Source organism: Stegostoma tigrinum, chromosome 8 (assembly GCF_030684315.1).
Source record: "Stegostoma tigrinum isolate sSteTig4 chromosome 8, sSteTig4.hap1, whole genome shotgun sequence".
NCBI lineage: Eukaryota > Metazoa > Chordata > Chondrichthyes > Orectolobiformes > Stegostomatidae > Stegostoma > Stegostoma tigrinum.
The window spans coordinates 73,065,570-73,090,986 of NC_081361.1; the positions used below are offsets into that span (position 1 = coordinate 73,065,570).

A 25,417-nucleotide genomic window follows, 5' to 3' on the forward strand; every position below is an offset into this window, starting at 1 on the left:
TTACAGAGATAGTAGGAACTGCAGATGCTGGACAATCTGTGATAACAAGGTGTAGAGCTGGATGAACACAGCAGGCCAAGCAGCATCACAGGAGCAGGAAGGCTGATGTTTCGGGCCTAGACCCTTCTTCAGAAATGGATTTCTTAATTTTTCTGAATTTCACAAATTGCATTTCTGAAGAAGGGTCCAGGCCCGAAACTTCAGCTTTCCTGCTCCTCTGATGCTGCTTGGCCTGCTGTGTTCATCCAGCTCTACACCTTGTTATCTTGAATTTTACATCCAGTTTGAAAGCCAGGAGGGTAAACGTAATAACTGGAGAAACAGGCAAGAAGATAGATCAACAGAGAAGCAATAGCAGACATGTAAATGAATATTTTAGAGTAATTAGAATAAATATAGTCCTGCTTTAAGTAAATTCCAAGGGAGCACCCAGCATTCACATTTAGTGAATAAAATTAAGGCAAATATCAAACTAAAGAAAATTTTATGTAATTACACAAAGATGCTTGATCAGAATATAAAGAAAAACAAAGAATGACTGAAAGCTTAATCAGGTGGAAAAAATTGAATAAGAGAGGAAGCTATCTGGAATGTTAAAACAGATAGCAAGAGTATCCACAAGTATCTAAAAATGAAAGAGCAATTAAAGGGAGTGTTGGCCCTCTAGAAAATAAGTATGAGGAACTAACAGTAGGTAATAAAGAAAGGTTGTTGAAACATTTTGCCTCTGTCTTCATTACAAAGGATTCAAAAATTCTCAGTAATAGGGTAAATCAGGAATTAGAAGGAAGCGAAGAGCTTGGGGAAATTACAAATCAGTGGGGAAGCAGTACTGAGCAAACCAGGCACACTGCAGGCTATCAAGTCCCTGATTCTAATGGACATCATTCTAGGGCCTTAAAAAAGTAGTTAATTTTGTAGTAAGTACATTGGTGCTAATTTACCAAATTTCTTGAGACCCTGGAAAGGTCCCAGCAGACTTGAAAGTAGAAAATATCAATTCTCTATTTAGGAAGGGAAGGAGGCACAAAATAGGAAACTACAGATCAACTAGCTTGACATTTGTCATGGGTAAGGTGTTAACATCAACCATTCAGGTGGTTATAGCTGGAAATTTAGAAAACTTCTATATAAATCAGGAATGTCAGGAGGTTTTGCCAAAAGGAAATCATGTCTAACTAATTCATTGGTGTTCCCTGAAGAAGCTACATATGCCTGTTGACTTACAGTATTTAGATGTCCAAAAGGCATTAGACAAGGTTTCAAATAAACTTTCATCTTGCAATATAGAAGCTCATGTGTCAAGTTAAGATACTGGCACAATAGAAGATCGGCTGATTGACAGAAAACAGATTGTGCTAATTTTTTTATCTGATTGTCGAGATCTGATGAGTGATACCCACAGGGATCTGTGCTGGGCCCTCCACTTTTGCCAATTTGTAATAATAATTTAGAAAAAAATAGAAGTGAAAATATGGTGGCTAAATTTGTAAATGACACAACCACGGGTAGTATGTTGTCAAGTAGACAGAAGGAGGTTGCAGACCTATGTAGATCATTTGAGCAAGTGGACGAAAATATGGCAGTTCGAATATGGTGCGGTGACTGTAAAATTGTTTTTCTTATTTTTTCTGCAAAAGTGAACAGAATATTATCTAAATGGAGAATGACTGCAGAATCCTGGGATGCAGAAGGATAAGACCATAAGATGTAGGAGCAGAAATAGACTTTTCAGCCCATCACATTGGCTCAGTAGATCATTGCTAATGTCATAATGCTCAATTCCACTTTCATGCCTTTTCCTCAGAACCCTTGATACTCTCACTGATTAAAAATCTGTCTATCTCAGCCTTGAATGTACTTAACAGCCCAACCTCAAAAGCCCTCTGTGGTAAAGAATTCCACAGATTCACTACCTGCTCAGAAATTTATAGGGTCAACATGGAAACAGACCCTTCAGTCCAACCAGTCCATGCCAAACGCAATCCCAAACTAAACTAGTCCCACCTGCCTGCTCCTTTCCCATATCACTCCAAACCTTTCCTATTCATGTACTTATTCAAACGTCTTTTAAATGTTGTAATCGCACCCACGTTCACCACTTTCTCAGGAAGTTTATTCCACATGCAAACCACTGTCCGTGTAAAAAGTTTGCCCCCATGTCTTTATGAAATCTCTTCTTTCATCTTAAAAAATGTGCTCCCTAGTCTAGAAATCCCTCATCCTAGTGAAAAAAACAACTACTATTAACTCTATTGATCTCCCTCATTATTTTATAAACCACACCGTCTTAAACATGCAAATGCTTAATCTGAGATAATGCTGTCTGCTCCTAAACTCTCCCACAATAGGAAACTACCCTTTCTTGAAAGGGTATCCACTCTTTATCTCATTATTCTAAATTGCCATTAGTTCAGGCCCAATATGCTCAACCTCTCCTCACAAGAAAATTGCTCCACAAATAGTATCAGAATGTTGAACCTTCTCTGTACTGCCTGCAATGCCAGTGTATCTTTCCTAGAGACCCACAACGATTCATAGTATTTTAGCTACAGTCTGACTAGTGCCTTGCATAGTTTTAGTAAGACCTCCCTGTTTTCATATTCCATCTTTTGAAATAAAAACCAAATTCTATTTGCTTTCCCTATTACCTACTGAACTTTCATGCTAGCTTATTGCGATTCATGGATGGGGATTTCCTAACCCCTCTGTTTGTAGTTTTTAGCCTGTTTAATTAATATTCATCTTTTGCTTTCATCCTGCCAAGTGCATATTTCCCCACATTATATTCCAACTATCATTTAACCAATTTAAATCCTTCTGCAGACTTTGAGTCATATTTGTCTATCCACCTATTTTTGTGTCATGTGCACATCTGGCTATAGTATATTCACTTTACTCAAGTTATTAATGCAGTAAATAATTGTGGCCCCAACACTGATCCCTGTGGCAGTCCACAAGTAACAGGTTGCCATCCTGAAAACACCTCCTTATTCTAAGTCTCTGTTTTCTCTTGGCTGGCCAATTTTCTATGTCTTCAATATACCACCTTCAACACCATGCACTCCTATCTTATTAGAGATAATGGGAACTGCAGATGCTGGAGAATCCAAGATAACAAAGTGTGAAGCTGGATGATCACAGCAGGCCAAGCGGCATCTCCTGAGATGCCGCTTGGCCTGCTGTGCTCATCCAGCTTCACACTTTGTTATCTCCTATCTTATCAAGCAGCTTAATGAAAGGTACTTTATCAAACACCTTTAGTTTGTCCTTCAAGGACAGAGATTAGGACAATTTTGTTTTTCAGACTTTGGAACCCTCTGCTACAGAAAGTGGCTAAGGCCAAAGTCATTGTCTATTTATAAAGGTGGAGGTAGATAAATTTTCAATAGGCAATGGAATCAAAGGTTATTGCGATAAGACGGGAATGTTGAAATGAATGGTGAAACGAGACTTAAGGGGCTGAATAGTCTACTTTTGCTTCTAATTCTCATGCTGCTACATTCATATGGTACTTTGATCTTTGGGGAGTATAAAAATCTACATAAAGTAATCTATCAAAGCATGGGCAGATGTGAACATGCAGATCCTAGTTGAGGAAGACAGACAAACTTTTGTGCAGCTTGATCAGCTAAAACTTCTCTTAATTTTTTAAACACTATAAATTCCCACTAGGAATTCACTGGTGCCAGTAAAAGTGCAAAGGAGAAATATCTACTCAAAAAATTGTTACAGGGGCTCAAACAAAGCTAAGTGCCAGCAGGACAACAAATGAAATGAAAACAATCATGAATAATTGAAATATTATTAATACAAATTACTGATCTGGAACTTGAATTCACTCACCATCACAGTTGACATTCTTTAAACTTGATGTTTTGTATATCCATTTATTAGGAAATTAGAACAAGATGTTCATGTGTTAACAAAATGCCCAACCACCTGGACACCACCCAATAGCAACAATGCTGTCAGACAAAGTAGAGAAAAGTTCTGACCATGGAATATCAGTTAGCGTTGTCATGTCAGCTGTCCTATTAACAACTCCATAACAAGGGGCCAGTGTATGTAGCAAATCAAGAGTTCATTTGTAACAAAGTCTGGTTAGAAATATAATATTGATTGAGAAATAAGTATGAATAATTAATACAGATATTTAAAACATTTACATATTCACTTAGAATATGGAATTAATCATTAAAAATTCCGTCACAACTTGCATGAAATACCCACAAAGGATCACTTGGAAATAAGGATATACCTAAGCGGGGAAATGGAGATGGCATATGTGCTGTTAATTAAGGTAATAGAATAGCACTCAGTACAGACAACAAAGAAGTATAAGCAATAGGTTAGTCACTGGAAACAAGGCCTGGAAAGAAACATAGCACCATCAAACCTATGCATGAAAATAAGATTCAAAGCAGCTGGAGAAACTCTGCAGGCCTGGCAGCATCCATGGAGAGAGAAACATTTTGGATGCTCATTGAACTCTTTTTTCAGAATTCCAGCATCTGCACACAATTTTTTGTTTTTTTTCCACAAACATGAGACATTAATTACAGGAGAGAGACTGGAATACCTGAAGCATCCAACTGATAAGAGATGGCAAAGGCAATTAGATACCAAGGTCAACCAATACTCATAGACAGAGAAATGAAACATCCTTCTTTATTGATTAATACGTATCATATTCCTTTAAGACTGAAAAGATAAGGCAGAGTTGAAATAAATCTCAGGATAGGAATCAAAAATGTCAGAAACAAAAGATTAGTTGGAAGCTCAAAACAGCATTATGGAATCTTCACGAATAAAAAAGGAATAATTTTAGATGATACAGTATCACATGAAAGTAGGAGGAATATACATGGAGGGTTAATACTTCAATCAATAAAATTATAATGTTAGTAAATTGTCTCATTTCATTTTTTTCACAGAAACAATTGAAATGAAACCCTACCCTCATATTCTCATTAAGTGGGTCATATCCTGGAGAAAGAAATCCCAGACCCTTGAAAATATCTGCAAAGTCAATAACATAGCTAAGACCTATTAAAATTAAGCAGGTTCTTTGGAGAAAGGTAGCATTCTCAGGCAACATTTTCCCCAGTGGGATTGTTAAGTGAATTGAATTGACCCAAGACTAAGCACTTGTCGGACTGACTAGCTTGAACTCAATGGACAGAAGTTATCAGGGCACTACTTTTGCTCTACATTAGCTCTAAGAGTTAAAGCTATACATCACATCACATTGGTATATAGTAACCACGTTGGTGAACTGTTGATAATTGTGTAGCCAGAACCAAAGAGCAGAGGGAGGGCAGGACTAAGAATCAGAGAATGTTGCCAATTAAGGAAACAGAAAATAAGTCATGCAATTTATGAATTTATATATGAGAAGTATTATAATCCTGTTGTGAGGACCCTCATGTGGCACCGTGGTACTGTCCCTACCCCTGGACTAGGGGGCCTGGATCAGGTCCACCTAATCCTATGGTGCACGGTAACATTGCTGAACAGGTTGATTTGGAAAAAATATGTTAAATAAAAAAATTACAACACTGCTGATTGCAAACTGGTCTTGAAATTTTCTATTATCGTTGATTCAGAACTTATAAAATAGTTCCGTTTTGAGCTGAGGCCAGTTTTCATTCACACAGCCAAACCTACCATAAGGTTTCACCAACAAAACTAGAGATTGCTGAAAAAGACCAGCAGGTCTGGCAGCATCTGTGGGGAGAAATCAGAGTTAACATTTTGGCCTCAGCAACCTTCCTCAGAACTCAGACCTGCTGAGCTTTATCAGCAATCTCTACTTTTTGTTTCTGAGTTACAGGAACTGCAGTTCTTTTGGTTTTTGTAAGAATTCACCATCACTGTACCTTTCTTTGTTTTTTGCCTGTTCGTCCTGTTCTTTGTATGGCTCAGCAATTTCTGTCAAATTAGAAGTTGCAGGAGGCACAATCTAAAAGAAAAATAAGCTGATTAAACGCATACATTCTCCAACTTATCGATATTGCTGTATAGCTTCCCGCAATCTGAGAATTGATTCTACATATATGAGGCAATTGTTATTTCATGGTTAACACATAATGAAAATAGTACTCTATTGAATGACACACTTTTTAGTGTCCTGTATGGAGTAACCTTCCTAAGCAAGATTAACAAGAAGACACTCTTCAGATTGAATGATGTCCCTAAATCTGAGCCAGGAGGCCTACGTTCAAGTCACATCTGCTCCAGATAACATCTCTGAACAGATCGATCAGAAAATATAATTTCTACTTATACCCTGCTCAAGTCAGATGCAGAAATATTCAACTAGTTCACAGCTTTACGAAAATATCACCACATTTCAACAAAAATAGTTCTTTCAGAATAAGTTATGTATATATTAACAACAACAGGGGAGGGTCACTGGACCCGACACATTAACTCTGATTTCTCTTCATAGATGCTGCCAGATCTGCTGAGCTTTGCCAGCAACTTTTGTTTTTGTTTCTGATTTACGATGCCTGCAGTTTTTTGGGTTTTTATGTTTGTATTAAACTGCTTATGAAAACAAGGAGTAAAATAAGTTTATCAATACTTCCCTTCTACAAGCCATACACAATCCAACTATTTTGGATTCTGTCTGTTGAATCTCCAGCAGTACTGTTCTTCATCAAAATTCCCCAAACATCAATGGTCCCTATATAGAAAATAGGTTTAATTCAGCTATCTGTTCATGAAAAATCCTGTGTACTAATAGGATGGTCTGTAATTGGCCACTTATCTAAGGTTTGAATTGCTGCTGTAGCAAGTTTACTTCAATAAATCAGGATGAGCTCCAACCAGTTGGACTGTCAGTGAATAGAAACTTATTTATTGGCAGTAGAATATGAAGGTTTATTGTACCAAAATTTGTATTAGGTCAAGAGTTACATATCACTCCAATTTAGTGAAATGTCAACTTGATTGATGCTGGATGTGTTACTACAGAAGATCATTTTGGTACAGAGTGGCACAGCATCCCAAGGAGTCTAGCTTAACAATAGCCAAAGGAAGAATCCAATGTAATTAACATTGGAAATGCTTAGCAACTCAGTATCTGAAAAAGCTCAAGAACTCTTTAAGACTTGTGAAGATATAACTACATCTCCCACTAATACACATTAATGGGAAAATCTGAAATAAATGCTAGTCTAAAGGCAACCATGGGACCACTATGAATTGTTGTAAAAAGCCATCTGATTTACTAATGTGCTTTAGGGAAGGAATTCTGCTCTCCCTACATGGTCTGGTCTCCAGACCCACAACAATGTTTTTGATGCTCAACTAACCTCTAGGCAATTAAGGCTGGGTAATAATTGCTGGCCTGGACACTAACACTCACATCCCATGATTGAATAAAAAAATTAAACATGTATGACAATCACAGTGATTTGCTGGCATGCTTGAATTACTAAGCATCATTTACAGATTCCAGGCTCCCCTGGGACTGTTCATAAGCTCAGCTTTTGTTTATGCAATCAGCAAGCTGAAAAACACAATTTTTTTTTAATGTATGATTTTGTCAAGCTATGATGGGCTGTATGCTGACAGCTGGATTTTTGCAAAGAAATTCTAGTCCATAAAGCACAGTAAAAACTGTGACAGATTTTACAAGGTCCACACTGTGCTAATTCAATATCTGCCATTTAACAGATGGGCTTTGTCATTAAATATTTTTTAGCGACTTCACATGTTTCCAATCATTCAATCTGAAGAGTGTCTTCTTGTTAATCTTGCTCAGGAAGGTTACTCCATACAGGACACAAAGATAGAGGGGGAGTAGTAGATGGGTGGGACAGGTCATCATTGCGACTGAGGTGCAGCACAATTACTTTCAACTGTCTTGTGGGTCTCCATCAGTTGGTGAATATGCCAAGAACAACATTTGTGAAGAAGTGGCAAGGTTCCAGGAAGAATTATCAGTTACTTTGTGAATATTTACGTATTTCATTATTGCCCCTTTTACCAATTTACCACTGTGATTCACCCATAACACTAAGGCAATCTGATGCTGCTGTCTCCTAGTCACGATCATATAATGCACTGCATCCATCGAGTGCATACCCGACTTTTAATCACTTGCTGATCTGTTCTGTTACCTCCTGTTGGAGACAAAGCACAAGAGGGAAGAGAGGGAGAGGACTTGAGATGAACCACCACATATGATAACTGGTACAGAGGAGGAGACCCTGGAGAAAGGAAAACATCTGCCCCCATTCAGTCAGTCAGAGTTGGAGAGATTAGGAATTGCCTGTTAGGTATTGATAGAATTGCAAAGTACATGTTCATTTCCTTCTTTTTCATCATTAAAAATGCTGACTTCACTACATCAATACATAGCCAATGAGAAAATTGAGTAGGGTGTTTGCCACGTTTGTGATTTTCCCATGACTAAATCATATCTCTTTCCTTTGTCCCCCAGGGCTTTCACACACACAACAATCATCTCAGGAAACCTATAAGGACAATTGCTCATTAATTCCGATGGCTCGCTGTCAAAGCACCTTCGGTGAAACACCAGTGCACACTGTCAAGGTTTTATGGGTCCAATTGCAAAGTTAATTGACTTTTCACTTGTGGGGGACAGCAATGGAGACTCTAGGTCAGAGGTTGGGGGAAAGCAGGAGTGCGAAGCCTTTCCAAGTGCTTCCCTGCTGGATGCGATGCTGACTATCGTTAATGAGGAAAATGATAAGAGGTGTATCAGCAACATAGCTAGGTATTAACAGACGTGAGTGTATGTTTCTTCTGGTATCTCCTTCTGCTATCTTTAGGATGTTGAGGTCAAGTCATGAATTGGACTCGCAAGTGAGAAGTGCTAATTTAATGTAAATATTTTCTACTCTAACATTAATCTTGATGACAATATATTTCACCTGCTATTACTTCTTCAAGTGACTGTTCTTATTACTTTAAAGCCATTTTAAATTCTGCAAAATCTAAATGCTTTCTGTTCTGTTTGCTTCAAAGATTGCCATGAATGGTGCTGGTCTTCCACAATATGCAACCCACCCTGATCTTGTTAACTTCAAAGCCCTTATAGTTGAGAAAAATCTGCAGAATCTTTGCCAGTGGGAGTTAAGGTAAACAAACGGGAAGATGGAAGAACATGGCAAGCCAGACAGCATCTGGAGGAAAGGAGCAGTCAACATTTCGGGTATAACCGTTCTTCAGGACTGCAATAGGTAAGGCTTTATACAATTAGCAGAGTTTAAATGCACGCTTGAACAGCTGCTCAAATTTGCCTTTATTTTTCTGTCAATTTCTCAGAGTCCAAGAAACCAGTGCTGCACATGTTACAATTGGAATGGAATTAAAGGCAATTTGATAAGAACTCTAGATGATTTTAAGGATGGTAACTGCACCAATAACTGACTGGCTGCCTGTAGCAATTAAATCCCTTACTTCATCACATAGGTTTCTTATTAATATTCAAATATGTCTCCGCTAAAACTGAAAGAAAGTTGTTGGAACGAGGTTGCCATCCTGATTGAAAGTTCTAAAATCTTGCTCACCCATATAGTTCCAACCTCATCCACTGTACCGTGTATTTTCCCTGGTACATGCTAATATGGAAAATAGAACACTTAAATTTCATGGGTACAATAGAAAGAATCACACGTCGAAGAACAGATGCCAGTATCCTGCATAAATAAACATCCTTAGATGGGTACAATAGAAAGAATCACACGTCGAAGAACAGATGCCAGTATCCTGCATAAATAAACATCCTTAGATACAGTGTTTTCATTTTAGAACAGTTTCTAAAAAAGCTCAGCAAGGTTCAAATTTGCTACATTGACAGCTTTGAAAGTTGTCTTGGAGCATATGATATGTAGAAAAATAATTTATTGAAGAGATTTCTAAAATACAGTAGTCACAGCAGCAGACATCATAACCCTATGATTGGAGATTCACTAATTATACAAGGCAAATGACTCTCTTTTAGGAGGAACAAGACTATTTTAAGCTCTAAGTTGAGGCACTTTTAGATTAATTCCATACATTCCCTATGCTCCACTAGGCCATCATCATTCAAAATAAATATGTTAAACTTTAGAAGTACACCAGTCGTGAAACAACGAGGCAAGAAACTTCACCATTTTTGGTTCTGCAAAATCATTTGTTATTACGGAGATCCATGCCACCATCTCCAATCTTTTTCCCTGCTTTTGCCTTAGACACCCGTTCTACCAACAAAGTTTTTTATGTTGTGAACAGTTGTGGATGTGACTAATATGAAGGTTAAAAACAGAAAACTCATAGATAACGAATGATATGGCACTTAACCTTTAATAAACCTTTCCATGTAAAGACTGCCATAAATCATACTTACCAATGTATAGAAACTGGTAGATTAAATGACACCCTAGAATCTATTCACCATGAGTGAATGGTAAGTATTGCTACCATATGTAGTATGGTGTATTGTGCATTAGTGTGGAACGTACTACATAGGTTAATTTTGCAAACTAGATATTCATTGTCTGTTATACTCAAACTGCGGAATAAAGCTAGGAAGTTTGTTTGTTCTTCCACTTTCCTTCTCTTCTGTTTTGAAGATGCAGGCACGCCAGAGTTCAGTTCAACTGCAATTCTAATGAATGCTATTTCATTTAAATGCATTGCTATCACTACCTTGCCAAATTCACAGTTTTGATAGAGTTACTGGGGTGAGCTGGTAGATAGCAAAAATGAGGACTGTTCACAATCAACTCTATTACAACATGGAAAGAGGCACCTCAGTCCATTGAGTCCTTACTAGACATCAAGGTAGGTCAGATAACTGATACAATTAACGCAAAAAGTTCATAAGATATAGGGGCAGAATTAGGCCATTTGGCCCATCAAAGCTGACTCCATCATTCGATCATGGCTGATATGCTCCTCACCCCCAAGTTCCTGCCTTCTCCCCATAACCCTTCAACCCATTACCAATTAAAAATCTGTCTAACTCCACCTCAAATTTACTCACTGTCCCAGCATCCACTGCACTTTAGGGTAGCAAATTCCACAGATTCACAACCTTTTCAGGATTACACTCCACCTGCCATTGTTCCGCCTTCTGACTGGCCTGTCTATGTCTTCCTGATATCTAAAGCTTTTCTTCTCACTACTTAGCACACCATCAATTTCATTGTCATCTGCTAATTTACTGATAAAACCTCTCATATTTGTGTCCAAACTATTAATGCAAGGTGAAGGTAAACATGCCATAGTCTTACCAGATCATAGTGCTGCTCTCTCAGTAGAGTGGAGACTGGTGGAAGTTTCACCTGATTGTCACTACATATTAGGTGAAGGGAGAGGTTGAGAAGGAAGAGTCTTTCATTTGTATCCTCAGCTAGCGTGGGAACTGAACCCATGCTTTTGGCATCATTCTACATCACAAACTGGCCATCCAGCCAACTGAGCTAACTGACACCCCTAACACAACAAACATCAAGGATCTAGCCTTGAGCCCACTAGACACAGGCTTCTATTAGTAACAGCAACCTTCAACCAATACCCTCAGCTTCCTATCATAAGCCAATTTTGGTTCCAATTTGCCAATTTATCCTAGATCTTACCTCTTGACTAGTGCCTCACACAACACTTTGTCCAAGCACTTAACATAGATCATGTGGACTACATCAGCTGTGCTACCTTCATCCACACACCTAGTCAGCCCCTCAAAAATCTGAATCAAATTTGACAGACATGGTCTTCCTCTGGAAAAGCCATACTGATTTTCTTCATTTAATCATGTCTCTCTAAGTGAAAATGAAGTCTGTCCCTCAGAATTTTTCCAAAAGTTTCCCTACTACTGATGTTAGATTCTCAGGCCTATTGTTCCCTGCTTTATCCCTACCACCCATCTTGAATAATGGTTCCACATTAGTTGTCCTCCAATCGTTTGACATCTTTCTAGGATCTGGAGAGGATTTACAAATTAATGTCAAGGCCCATGCAATCTCCTTCCTTGCCTCCAACAGTAACCTAGGATGCATCTCATTTGGGCTTTGGAAGCAACCAGCCTGCTAAAACCACTATTATCGCTTCCTTCTCAATACTAATTTGTTTAAGTTTATCAAAATTGCCCTCTGGGATTACTATACCCACTTTGTTCTTCTCAATGTTGAATACAGATACAAAGTAATCATTTAAAACCTCACCTAATATCCTTGGTTTCCACATTAAGATTGCCATTTTGTCCCTAATGGAGCCCTACTCTTTCCCTGGTTATACTCTTTCCTGTAATATACTTAAAATTGACTTTTAGATTTTCATTTATTTTACCTGCTAGTATTTCTGCTGTGCCACTTTTCACTCTCCTAATTTCTTTTTTAAGTAACCCTCTACACTTTTGACACTCCTCTTAGACTTCTATTGTTTTTAGCCCTTGATATCTACCATAAACCTTTGGTGATCTCATAACATTCTTTACTCTTGTACACAAATTCTTTTGTGACAAAGGCTAACATAGAATTTGTCTTCCCAACTGCACACAGCACCAGCATGTTTTTTGCAATTTGTGTACAAGATCTAGCTGATCTCTCTCACTCGTATTTCCCAGTCTGTCACCATTTAAAATATTTGACTTATCTATGTTTCCTACCAAAATGGATGGCTTCACATTTCTCCACATTCTATTCCATGAGCCATGTTTTTGTTGATTTGTTTAACTTGCCTAAATCCTTTATTGGCCTCTTTGCATTGTCATCAAAACTAACATTCCCATCAAAGTTTCCATGATGAGCAAACTTGGAAAAAATTCAGTATGCCTCCTCAACTATGTCATTGATCTAGATTGGACATGTCTGAGACTGATTAACAAATTGAATCACTGATAGTATTGCACATTTTATTCTGTGACAACTACTTGTGCTATTAAGTTGTTGAAAATAAAGGGATATGTCATTTAATTTTGAACAGTTGAGGAATTTGTCAGCTTTTATACTGTGAAAGGTATTCCTTTAAAGTCAAGAAGGATTTAAGTAGATCAAATTGAAAGCCACAGTGGATGAACTGAATTTTGAAAACAGAAGTGAAGCAATTTGGACTCTATTTTCATTACACCACCCCAACACCACTCAATGATTTGGTTTATATTCCTTCTTGCTTCAACCAACCTTTGTCCCAGATTTAACAGCTGCTGAATGCTTTCTGAGTGTCTTTTTAACCTTGGACTTTTCATGTGCTTCTTGTGCACCTGAAAAATAAATATTATTAAGGCTAACTGGCAGGCATTCATCATTTGGCAGAGGCAGTGCTAAGTTATGGAAGAGTACCAACGCTAACACATGAGGTAATGAAAGTGAAATGGAAGCAAATTCATTGGAAAATTGAGCAGGCTCCCTTACAGGTGGATGATCCTATCTGCCTGAATTTCCTATATTCATAATGCTGAGGAGATCCAATACACTCGTTTGTAGCGAGAAACATCTTTCCGAAAGATATTAGAACAAAACTTTAAATGGGGATCATGTTCATCAAGTACAAATGCTTATTTTGGCAGAGGCTGCATGCTGTGCTCAACATTGACATTTAAAACAATACCGATTTTGACTGGTCTGTTAAAATAAGTTGCTCACGTCTCTTGCTCCCTTTGTTTTTTTTAATCTGAGAACATTCAACTATTTGTAAATCTATTACTTAGGATGTCTCTCGATGATGATTGAAAGGGGAGTGTTTCACAACATTCTAAACAGTGAAGATTCTTGTTTTGTGTTTATTGTTGAAAGGTTAGGTTTCATAACACACTGACACTCCTGTAAATCAAAAATTTGCACCATTATTTGTGCTTTTTTGGGCACAATAATTCTCGTCTAATGGTGCTTATGTAATCACTCTAATTCTTTGAATTAAGACTAGATTCCCCACAGTGTGGAAACAGGCCCTTCGGCCCAACAAGTCCACACCACCCCTTGCAGCACCACACCCAGACCCATCCCCCTATAACCCACACGGCCCTGAACACTATGGGCAATTTAGCATGGCTCATTCACCTAGCCTGCACATCTTTGGACTGTGGAAAAAACCAGAGCACACAGAGAAAACCCACGCAGACACGGGGAGAACGTGCAAACTCTGCACAGAGAGTTGCCCGAGGCTGGAATCGAACCTGGGTTCCTGGCACTGAGAGGCTGCAGTACTAACCACTGAGCCACCATGCCGCAGGTTCCATTCTCTGCCAGGTAGAAAATAACAGACATCAAACCAATGTGTACAGGCAAATCAATTTGTCCAAATTTATTTACAGTTGAATAATATGTTGAAGCAGTAAGGCAACAGGAAACTAAAACAGAAAAATTGAAAAATAATAACATTAGCTTAATTCTATGTTCTGTCAATTAATAGAGCATGCTTTTCACTGAGTCTAGTCAGCAATAGAGTTTTGGGTTGCAAATAGGTCTGATAGAAGCTGCAACAATGTACATTTATGGTAGCTAATTCTATTACATTGATGGAGTTCAAGTATTGTCCCAGAATGAAAAATTGTAGAAGAACCCCATAAAATTTGCAATAGCTTTAAAGACTATTTAAGACAGTGTTAACAATCTCTTAAATGAAGGATACAAATGGTAGGGCTATTGCAGTGAATGTCAATGGCTCGGATCACAACTTATCTGAAGATGTTACGTTGTTGAACTATCTTCACAAAAACAATAACTTTGTAAACACTGAAAAGATTTTCAGTTCCTCTCAATAAGTTTATTGTGGTTAATTAGTCAATTCATAAAGACTCTTCTCATTCATTTTACAATTTGTAGTGCATTCTCCTGTACTTGTGAAGTGCTTTGTGTTTAGTATCCTAATTTATTTATACACAAATGTGTTAGTTATTATGCTCAATGTAATATCTACCAATTAAAGGCACAATTCAAACACAAGAGACTCAATCTGATTCAGTAAACTAAATACTAGAACTAAGGTTAGCCTTCGGGCCATGAAACCTGCTGAAAGGAAATTGCCATCAAAAATATAGCTTCCAGATCAGAGGGGGCAGTTCTGCTTTACAGAAACTGATGTGAACCTGTTGAGAGGGAAAATGGTTCTCTGAAAAAAAGAATTAGAGCACTGGCTGAGATGAAATAATACAACTCAAGTCAGCCTGAGCCTATTCATGTCCTTAAGGATTTAAGAAATTAGAGCAAAGCAAATCCATATGTGTCCATCCCACTGGAAGCACATATGTTGTTGCTGTGTTAGGATTACTGCAAATTTGTGGCTAATTTCTAAACGGATTCCTTATACTACACAGTAAGTGAAGGCTGATAATAGAAACTCAGTACTGAAAGAGTTTATTCAGTCTGTCACCCCTGTAAAAGCACTATTTCTTTCAACTAGAATTACCCACCAAATCTCTTTTTTTTTGTCCTTTGCCTTTTTTTCTTTATTTTCTCATGGCACGTGGATGGTATGTGGCAAGGTCAGCATTTACTACCCATTTCTACTCGACCTTGAAATGAGTGGCTTGCTAGACCATTTCAGAGGGCAGACCAGAATGAACCTAATTGTTGTAGTCTGCAGACATATGTAGGTCTGGAAGAACCTAGCAAGCCAGGCAGCAGTTGGAAGAAAGGAGCAGTCAATGTTTCAGGTATAATCCTTCTTCAACTCTTTGGTTATACTAGAAATGTTGACTGCCCTGTCCCTCCAGATGCAGCTTGGCTTGCTGTATACTTCCAGCCTCCTATTTGTCTACCTTGCATTCCAGCATCTACAGTTTTTTTTGTCTCTAACCATACATACATCAGACCTGATATGAATGGTATATTTCCATCCCCAAAACCACTTATTGTGGTTTGGTAGTACAGAACTTGCGGACTGCTGAAGAATGACGCAGTTTGTCAAAGCTTTACGTTCTTGTACTCACCAGAACAATTGACGAGAAATACCAAAATAAAGAGAAAACTACATTTAAATATGAGAGTTGAGACCTGATTGGTTGGCAAGTGGACTCTGATTTGTAAAGCCATAGCCATAGACAACCTTTCAGATAATGATGAATGACAGTTAATTGCCAAACTTTGTTTAAATTTAACACCAGACAGGTTGACTGAAATTAGTCAAAGCACTCATCTGAGAAATGATCTAGAGAATGGCTTTCAACTATTTTGTTGTGTTGAAATAAATGCAGTGTGTACACATTTTCCATCGACCTGTAAAGAACAGGCCCCTGTGTATATGTATCCTGTAATAGATGCAAGTGCATCACACATTGAGCCTGACTGACAGTCTTTAATTTGTTGACCTGTGTAATTCTTCACAGCTTTAGGATTATTTAACATAGAACTACATTGAATGTTGTGCATTGTTGTGAGTTTTGAATGAGTTAGGTTTAGTGTTTTGACTGTTGCGAACTGCCAAAGGGCTGTGCCTGTTTGATATGATCTGCCAGACTTTGGAGCATATATACATTGGAAACTACGTATATCTGCACAGAGGGTCCTCTGCAGATGAATGAACATGTATGCATGATGCACATGTTTCAAAACTGAACAAAACTGGTGGCAGCCATTCTTTGGCTAATTTCTCAGGGCAATGTCTTGATGAAACAGACCAGATATACTGATTTAAAATTTAAATGAAGCATAGCTTTGCCTGACAGTTAACTCTCAATCTTCAAGAACTGTTTTTTCTCGGTTTTGAGCCTAGTGCCTGCTACCATTCATGTTCCTCAGTGAGAATGAGGACCTGCATTGCCAAGTTTTAAATATTGCCAGTTAGCACTTGAATGGTTCATCACATTGCAACTGGGAACATTGGTAAGTGAAGCATTTGTTGCAGGGCTGACTTTGTTAGATTACTGACTAGTTGCACTTACAGGTCAGATTGTTATCAGTTGTACCTTCGTTTGCGTATTTCAAGTCAACACCTTCTTCTGCAGGTGCCCATGAAGTGAATCTGCATTAATAATCATTATTATTGTCATTAGTGCATGGAATTACAATGCATAAAATATGTGGCCATGAAACAATTATCACATTGAAAAAATTGCATCCAATGTTCAAGCAAGTATGGCAATAAGGAACCCTAGCAAAATTGAGTGATATGAAGTATCCTACTGCAGGAGTTTAACAACAACAAGGCTTCAGATAATAAACGACAAGTAATAGTCATATAGGTCAGGTAATGAGCATTTTAACTGAAAGGCCAACCAGCTTGCTTTATCCCTGAATTGCACAACTCCCCAGGATGAGTACCCAAAAGCTTGTCCAAATAAATAGGCTTTAAGATCGGTCTAGCAACAGGGGAATGAGATGAAAAGGTGGAGTGGTAGAAAGAGGGAAATCCAGAACATAGAGCTGAGATGGTGGATTGTGTAGCAACTAAGAGTGGGCAAAAGAGGCAGAAGGACTCCAGGAACTGTACTTCAGGGTGGATGGCTTGTAAAAGTGGAGAAGACGGTGAGCAATTTAGGTTATTCAGAGTTTTAAGCTCAAACTTGGAAATTTAAAATCTAATGGTTTGGAGTTTGGAAACTAATATTGGTCAATAACGGTGAATATGATTGTAGCAGCAGAGCTTTAAACTCACTGAAGTTTATGAATGGTGAAAGATAGATAGCCAACTAGGAGATCTTTTAAATAACTAAGGGTTTCATTGGGTTGGGGCAAAAAGACCATAAGACCACAAGACCATAAGACATAGGAGTGGAAGTAAGGCCATTCAGCCCATCAAGTCTACTCCGCCATTTAAATCATGGCTAATGGGCATTTCAACACCACTTCCCTGCACTCTCCCCGTAGCTCTTGATTCCTTTTGAGATCAAGAATTTGTCGTCTTCTGCCTTGAAGGCATCCAACGTCCCGGCCTCCACTGCACTCTGCGGCAATGAATTCCACAAGCCCACCATTCTCTGGCTGAAGAAATGTCGTCTCATTTCAGTTTTAAATTTACCCCCTCTAATTCTGAGGCTGTGCCCACGGGTCCTAGTCTCCCCGCCTAACGGAAACAACTTCCTAGCGTCCACCCCTTCTAAACCATGCGTTATCTTGTAAGTTTCTATTAGATCTCCCCTCAACCTTCTAAACTCCAATGAATACAATCCCAGGATCCTCAGCCATTCATCATACGTTAAACCTACCATTCCAGGGATCATCCGTGTGAATCTTTGCTGGACATGCTCCAGGGCTAGTATGTCCTTCCTGAGGTGTGGGGCCCAAAATTGTATTCTAAATGGGGCCTAACTAGAGCCTTATAAAGCCTCAGAAGCACTTCGCTGCTTTTATATTCCAACCCTCTTGAGATAAAAACCCAGCAAATTAAAGATGGAAACGGGCAGTCTTTGTTAAGAATATCACAGAGTGTTATGGCACAGAAGGAGGCCATATGGTCTTTGTCCATGCACCAGAATATGGAGTTGAACATTTGGAACAGACTCGACAGAAGATGCTAAAGTTCAGAGAAGCTGATTCAACCTGAGGCAATTGGCAAGGAAGGGAATGGGGACTACGCTTAAGCTGATGACAATTGCCTGAAAACTATCGATGTTTGCTGAAATTGACATCAACTTTGGGCGACACGTATGTATGGTAATCTGGAAACTAGGGATTAGCTGTTTGTGATTACATGCTTCTCTGCATGGTGGGTCCTTGCTGCTGAACACATTTAATAGAAATCAATTGAACTGAAATTTGACTCGTCGCCGATACTCTGTGGCAAACACTCAAGAAAATCACCTTGTTGATTGAAGTGAAAGTAGGTTTTTAATGGGATCTGAGCTTCATAATTTCTGCTAAATAGTCTCATAGGTCCTTAAATTATACAAAATTATACAAAATTTCATAATTTAATTTGCTTTCATTTTTAATTACGTTTTCACTTTGGAAAGTAATGCATCTATCTTTATTCTAACTTCTTTGTTAACATGGTTGTAGTCATTTGTCTTATTATTGAAAATTTAAATTGAATTTAATAATAGTAACTACTTATAAATTGATTGGCTGGTTTGCTGTATGTGGCTACTTCAACTTGTTAGGTTACCAATATGCCTGCTTGCTGACATCACTGCTGCGCTGTACATCAAGAGATGTGTTATCTTAGCATCTGATATAAACTAGCATTGGGAAAGGACAAAATCCATGCCAAAGCTATCACTCAAGATTTAAAGCCAACATTCTTCGAGGCCATCTACAAACACTCTTGCTGCAATGCTGATTGCAAAATTTGGTTAATAGCTTTAATCGTTCCAATATTCAGCTGGAGGAAAATGCAGCTCATCTAATACTGGATAACAGACAAGCAGTTTGATAGAGGCAATGCACGGGTCATGCTAGATGGTCCAAAGATATTCATAGAAATCATTTGTGCATGTGTAGAAGCTGGGCATGCAGATAAGGTCATCTAGAGGCAGCATAAGGAAGAGGTTGGGATCAAAGCTCAATGCTTATATATGACTTAAATTCCGAGCAGACTGAAGAGAGTAAAAATGGCAGAGAGAGACATAAAGAACTAGACAGAGGTGTCCAGACAAATAGATTTTCAATAATCTAAATTTGGCCATTTTTAAATCATTTTAAGTTAAATTTTGAAAGCAAGCAATTCCTCCTGGAAGTGAAACACAAAAGTTGACAGTAAAATTGAGGGGGATAACAAAGTGTGGAACTGGATGAACACAGCAGGCCAAGCAGCATCTCAGGAGCACAAAAGCAGACATTTCAGGTCTAGACCCTTCATCAGAGAGGGGGATGGGGAGAGGGTTCTGGAATAAATAGGGAGAGAGGGGGAGGCGGACCGAAGATGGAGAGAAAAGAAGATAGGTGGAGAGGAGAGTATAGGTGGGGAGGTAGGGAGGGGATAGGTCAGTCCAGGGAAGACGGACAGGTCAAGGAGGTGGAATGAGGTTAGTAGGTAGGAAATGGAGGTGCGGCTTGAGGTGGGAGGAAGGGATGGGTGAGAGGAGGAACAGGTTAGGGAGGCAGAGACAGGCTGGACTGGTTTTGGGATGCAGTGGGGGAAGGGGAGATTTTGAAGCTTGTGAAGTCCACATTGATACCATATGGCTGCAGGGTTCCCAAGCGGAATATGAGTTGCTGTTCCTGCAACATTCGGGTGGCATCATTGTGGCACTGCAGGAGGCCCATGATGGACATGTCGTCTGAAGAATGGGAGGAGGAGTTAAAAATGGTTCACGACTGGGACATGCAGTTGTTTATTGCGAACCGAGCGGAGGTGTTCTGCAAAGCGGTCCCCAAGCCTCCGCTTGGTTTCCCCAATGAAGAGGAAGCCACACTGGGTACAATAGATACAGTATACCACATTGGCAGATATGCAGGTTAACCTCTGCTTAATGTGGAAAGTCATCTTGGGGCCTGGGATGGGGTGAGGGAGGAGGTGTGGGGGCAAGTGTAGCACTTTCTGCAGTTGCAGGGGAAGGTGCCGGGTGTGTTGGGGTTGGAGGGCAGTGTGGAGCGAACAAGGGAGTCACGGAGAGAGTGGTCTCTCCAGAAGGGAGACAAAGGGGGGGATGGAAAAATGTCTTGGGTGGTGGGGTCGGATTGTAGATGGCGGAAGTGTCGGAGGGTGATGCGTTGTATCCGGAGGTTGGTGGGTGGTGTGTGAGAACGACGGGGATCCTCTTAGGGCAGTTGTGGCGGGGGCGGGGTGTGAGGGGTGTGTTGCGGGAAATGCAGGAGACGCAGTCAAGGGCGTTCTCAACCACTGTGGGGGAAAAGTTGCGGTCCTTGAAGAACTTGGACATCTGGGATGTGCAGGAGTGGAATGCCTCATCCTGGGAGCAGATGTGGCAGAGGCGGAGGAATTGGGACTAGGGGATGGAATTTTTGCAGGAGGGTAGGTGGGAGGAGGTGTATTCTAGGTAGCTGTGGGAGTCTGTGGGCTTGAAATGGACATCAGTTACTAGCTGCTTGCCTGAGATGGAGACTGAGAGGTCCAGGAATGTGAGGGATGTGTTGGAGATGGCCCAGGTGAACTTGAGGTTGGGGTGGAAGGTGTTGGTGAAGTGGATGAACTGTTTGAGTTCCTGTGGGGAGCAAGAGGCGGCGCCGATACAGTCATCAATGTAACGGAGGAAGAGGTGGGGTTTGGGGCCTATGTAGGTGCGGAAGAGGGACTGTTCCACGTAACCTACAAAGAGGCAGGCATAGCTGGGGCCCATGCGGGTGCCCATGGCCACCCCCTTAGTCTGTAGGAAGTGGGAGGAATCGAAAGAGAATTTGTTGAGGGTGAGGACGAGTTCGATCGGGGACCGGTCGGGCCTGCGGGACAGGAAGAAGCGGAGGGCCTTGAGGCCATCTGCATGAGGAATACAGGTGTATAGGGACTGGACGTCCATGGCGAAAATGAGGTGTTGGGGGCCAGGGAATTGGAAGTCCTGGAGGAGGTGGAGGGCGTGAGTGGTGTCACGGACGTAGGTAGGGAGTTCCTGGACCAAAGGGGAGGAAATGGAGTCCAGATAGGTGGAGATGATTTCGGTAGAGCAGGAACAGGCTGAGACAATGGGTCGATCAGGGCAGGCAGGTTTGTGGATTTTGGGAAGGAGATCGAAACGGGCCGTGCGGGGTTGGGGAACAATGAGGTTGGAGGCGGTGGATGGGAGGTCCCCTGAGGTGATGAGGTCATGGATGGTGTTGGAGATGATGGTTTGGTGCTCGAGGGTGGGGTCATGATCAAGGGGGCGGTAGGAGGAGGTGTCGGAGAGCTGGCATTTGGCCTCTGCGATATAGAGGTCAGTGCGCCATACTACCACTGAGCCACCCTTGTCTGCGGGTTCGATGCTGAGGTTGGGGTTGGAGCAGAGGGAGCGGAGGGCTGCCCATTCTGCGGGGGAGAGGTTGGTGTGGGTGAGAGGGGTGGAGAGGTTGAGGCGGTTAATGTCTTGACGGCAGTTGGAGATGAAGAGGTCGAGGGAAGGTAGGAGGCCTGGGGTTGTTGTCCAGGAGGAGGACTTGTGTTGGAAGCGGGTGAAGGGGTCAGTGGAGGGAGGGTTAAGCTCCCCGTTGAAGAAGTAAGCGTGGAGGCGAAGCCGGCAGAAAAACTGCTCTATGTCCAAACGTGACTGGTATTCGTTGATGTGTGGTTGTAGGGGGACAACGGTGAGCCCCTTGCTTAGGACTGACCGTTCGTCCTCAGTCAGTGGGAGGTCTGCGGGGATGGTGAAGATTCGGCAGGGCTCAGTGTGGCTGTCTACTCCGGGGTTGCTGGCTGTGGAGGTTGTGGGCGGAACGATGAGGTCGTCGGCCGTGGGCGGGGTTCTGTCAGCGTCGGCCATGTAAAATTGAGGCGTCTGCTTAAAAGAGGAGTGTTTTCAGGGTGAACAGTGGTATGAATGACAGCAATGAAAGGACACCGTTATTTGGTACTGTATGTGGATCAGAGAGGAACAGCAATGAGAGTAAGTAGGGTAAGCAATAGTAATGAGAGTATTGAAGGAAGGGAAGAGTAAGTACAAAGATATGAGCAAAGAGAAGGAATGAGCATGAGTGATGAGGAAAAAGGTTTTTGGAAGGAAGCCCTTCGAGGATTTCACTCTGCAACTCTTGACATCTTCTTTGACCTAAACTGCTCACATGAAAGAAGTAGAAGGTGAAAATAAAGCAGCACAGTGGAGCTAAAGAAACAAACAAAAGCTGACAGAGAAAAATGCAGAAGGAAAAACAAAACTAATTATAGAAGTACCAACATGAATGCAATAAAGATAAATAAGAGAAGCCATATTCTCTGATGTACCACAGAACTGCAGCAATGCTGTAATATACAATACACAAAAGCACCGAGATCAAAAGTTGCTTGGCTAGAAATTGTGAAAAAGATTGAGGCACTCTTTCTTATTAGCATTTTTGTTATATTGCAAAACATTATAAATAAAATGCTACGGTTAGATTTACCGATCTCTCATCGCAATTTTTTGTTTCCAGTAGCTTTGTGCTTCATCCCATTCCAGCTGTCGCAGATCCATGTAGATATAATGTTTGTGATCATCAAATTCTGAACTGTTGTTAGCTACAATAAATTGTCCATATTTAAAATATTGCAAAATACAAAGAAAAATAATATATATTTACTTACTTAGCACTCCTCAAATCTCTAAGCAGCTTGAAAATGTTTCATGGTGAATACTATTTGAAGTATAGTAGTTCTTAACTTTTTGGTCAGATTTGTTAGAATTATTCTAATTATCAGTGCAAGAAGGATCCAATTATTTGGTTACAGCAATGTTAGTTTATATAAAATAAAGTATTTAACAGTAAGGTGGTTAGTTTAATCAAACAGAAAGATCAAGGCCACCCTGCCTATAAATATGAAGTTGCTGATGGAAGATGCAAGTGCCAGGATAAGCTCTTAGTGAGGAATCATGAAGACTTAATGTATTGATTGAACACGATCATAAAAGAAGGTGGCTGGTTAATCTGACAAAAAAAATCCATTTTCCAATATTGCAATTGTGAAGTTATTGTTAGTGGATATCAGGACTATAGTACATAAATATTAGGTTAGGTTCTACAAAAATCAAGGAAGGAAACGGGTGGGTTTTGAAATTTTATAAACATAAGAATTTTACTCTTCCTTATTATGGCCATGACTCACTTCATGTCTTTCCTTCCAGATAATACTTAATTGACATCATAGCAGGTAAACTATAAAATTCACATGGCTGCCTTTAACTGTGACTAATTTAACTGGTGAAAATACTTGTCTCTGATTACGGAAAGACAAAGAAGTAGATGAAAATCTATTTTTCAAATTTGATGTTTGATATATTGAAAATTTATGAAAAATAACATGTATCTTATGAATTGGAGCAACAAAATTTTTGAGTCCCACCAGGACAGACATGATGCAGGCATGGAATGAAAATATCAGCTCCAGCCAGCTTGTCAGTTTCCTGACTCTGTGTTTCAACTATGACCGGGTGCTTTGGAGAGAAGGAAGGTGGCCGCAGCAAGGGTGAAGGCTACCCTGTAGGATTCTACCTAATCTATTCAGAAATCAAATTCATGTTATTAAAGAGTTCTAAACGAACTTGTTTAGGGGAGAATTCAGCCATTGATATGACTTACAGGCTGCATTTACTGTTAGAGCAGACAAACATAAGAATGGAAAGAAAAAGGAGGAAGTCATCATTGTCCCAGGACATTAACTGAGCCCCATTTTAGGGTGAAAAATGGGGTCGCAGCTTTTAGAAAACCAGTACCATTGAATAAGTGCAAGTTGTGGGGAATGTGGACTAGACTACCAAACCAAATCACAGGCTATTTTAGTACGAAAGGCTGTAGCTGGCACTTGGGACACCTTGACATCTGCAACTGTGGGAAACACAGGAAGAGTTCCTGAGAACTCCATTTGGAGAGGAGAGACAGACCTTTGCATTGCTGAGCTTAGTATTCAATCAGTGATCTGAAAGTTCCAACAAAAATAATATACACAGTTAGTTGTCCCAAATTCAGTGGAAGTGAAATTTCCACATGGGTTCAGTTGTTTCTGTGAAAACCTATTTCACAGTTCAGAAGGCTATGCAACTCATTATGCTTGTTTGAGCTTTCTGAAGGATCCAATTAATACCATTTTCCCCCCAGAGTCCTGCAAATCCTATTTCTTTCTGTGCACAACAAAAGGTATTGCTGAATCTAATGCCAATGCACTTACATTACTGATTTCTAAATCACAGCAATTTGCTAGGTTTAAAAAAAAGTCCTCTTTCCTCAGGTTCTTTTGCTGATTATCTCAAGTAGATATCTAAGTAGATTATCTTAATTTATGGAAGCAGAATTGATTGTTTTTTTTCATCAATGGTGATGATTTAAAATTTCCTAGCATGGATCTAAATAGGGCAGCTTAATGATGTGACCTAATGCTCATTAGGTCAAGACCATCCAAAGTCAGTTCCTTGTGGCAACATTGACAGAATCCTTTATTCCATCACGCTCAGTTGATTCAAATCTGCATCCCAGAGGCTAATGTGTAAATAATAAACCTCTATTCAAAATGCTGAGTCTCCAGTAATGATGAGATCGCTGTATTCAATATAATTCTAGTTTTATACAGATCTAGGTAAAAGTCTAATCAGTTGCTTACCGACAAATTCCATTCTGACCTCTGCAACAAGTGGATCTGGGAGACTTATAATACAGCCCATCGTGTGTGGCGCAGTAAGAATATAATCTCCTACAGCTTTGAATTTGTTGAAAAGAGAATAAGTTAATAAGTTATTGCTGCTTCACCACAGACAAATGTGATACATTTCAATTGATACAAATATTCTTTCATTTATTTGTCTAAGTTGAAGAAATGCTTTGCAAACTTTAAAGATTTCATGATGATAGTTCTAGTTACCAGTTGGATTGGGTTGATGTTGGAGCAGCAACATAGCACTGAGTTTGATGATTTCAATACAAAGAAGCTTTAGAGATGGGCCCGGTGCTCCTTGCAAGCACAA

At 39.9% G+C, this 25,417-nt stretch overlaps 1 protein-coding gene across 1 annotated transcript in view; it reads right to left on the reverse strand.

The window, feature by feature from the left end:
* Nucleotides 1-25,117, reverse strand: part of LOC125456332 (uncharacterized) — a 40,464-nt gene extending 15,347 nt beyond the window's left edge. The window contains exons 1-5 of the mRNA XM_048539365.2: nucleotides 25,057-25,117; nucleotides 22,869-22,983; nucleotides 16,844-16,923; nucleotides 13,146-13,225; nucleotides 5,883-5,965 (exon numbers count right to left, since the gene is read on the reverse strand). Of these exons, the coding sequence (XP_048395322.1) occupies nucleotides 5,883-5,965; nucleotides 13,146-13,225; nucleotides 16,844-16,923; nucleotides 22,869-22,983; nucleotides 25,057-25,117 (419 nt within the window). The remainder of the gene's footprint in view (nucleotides 1-5,882; nucleotides 5,966-13,145; nucleotides 13,226-16,843; nucleotides 16,924-22,868; nucleotides 22,984-25,056) is intronic.
* Nucleotides 25,118-25,417: the final 300 nt, after the last annotated feature.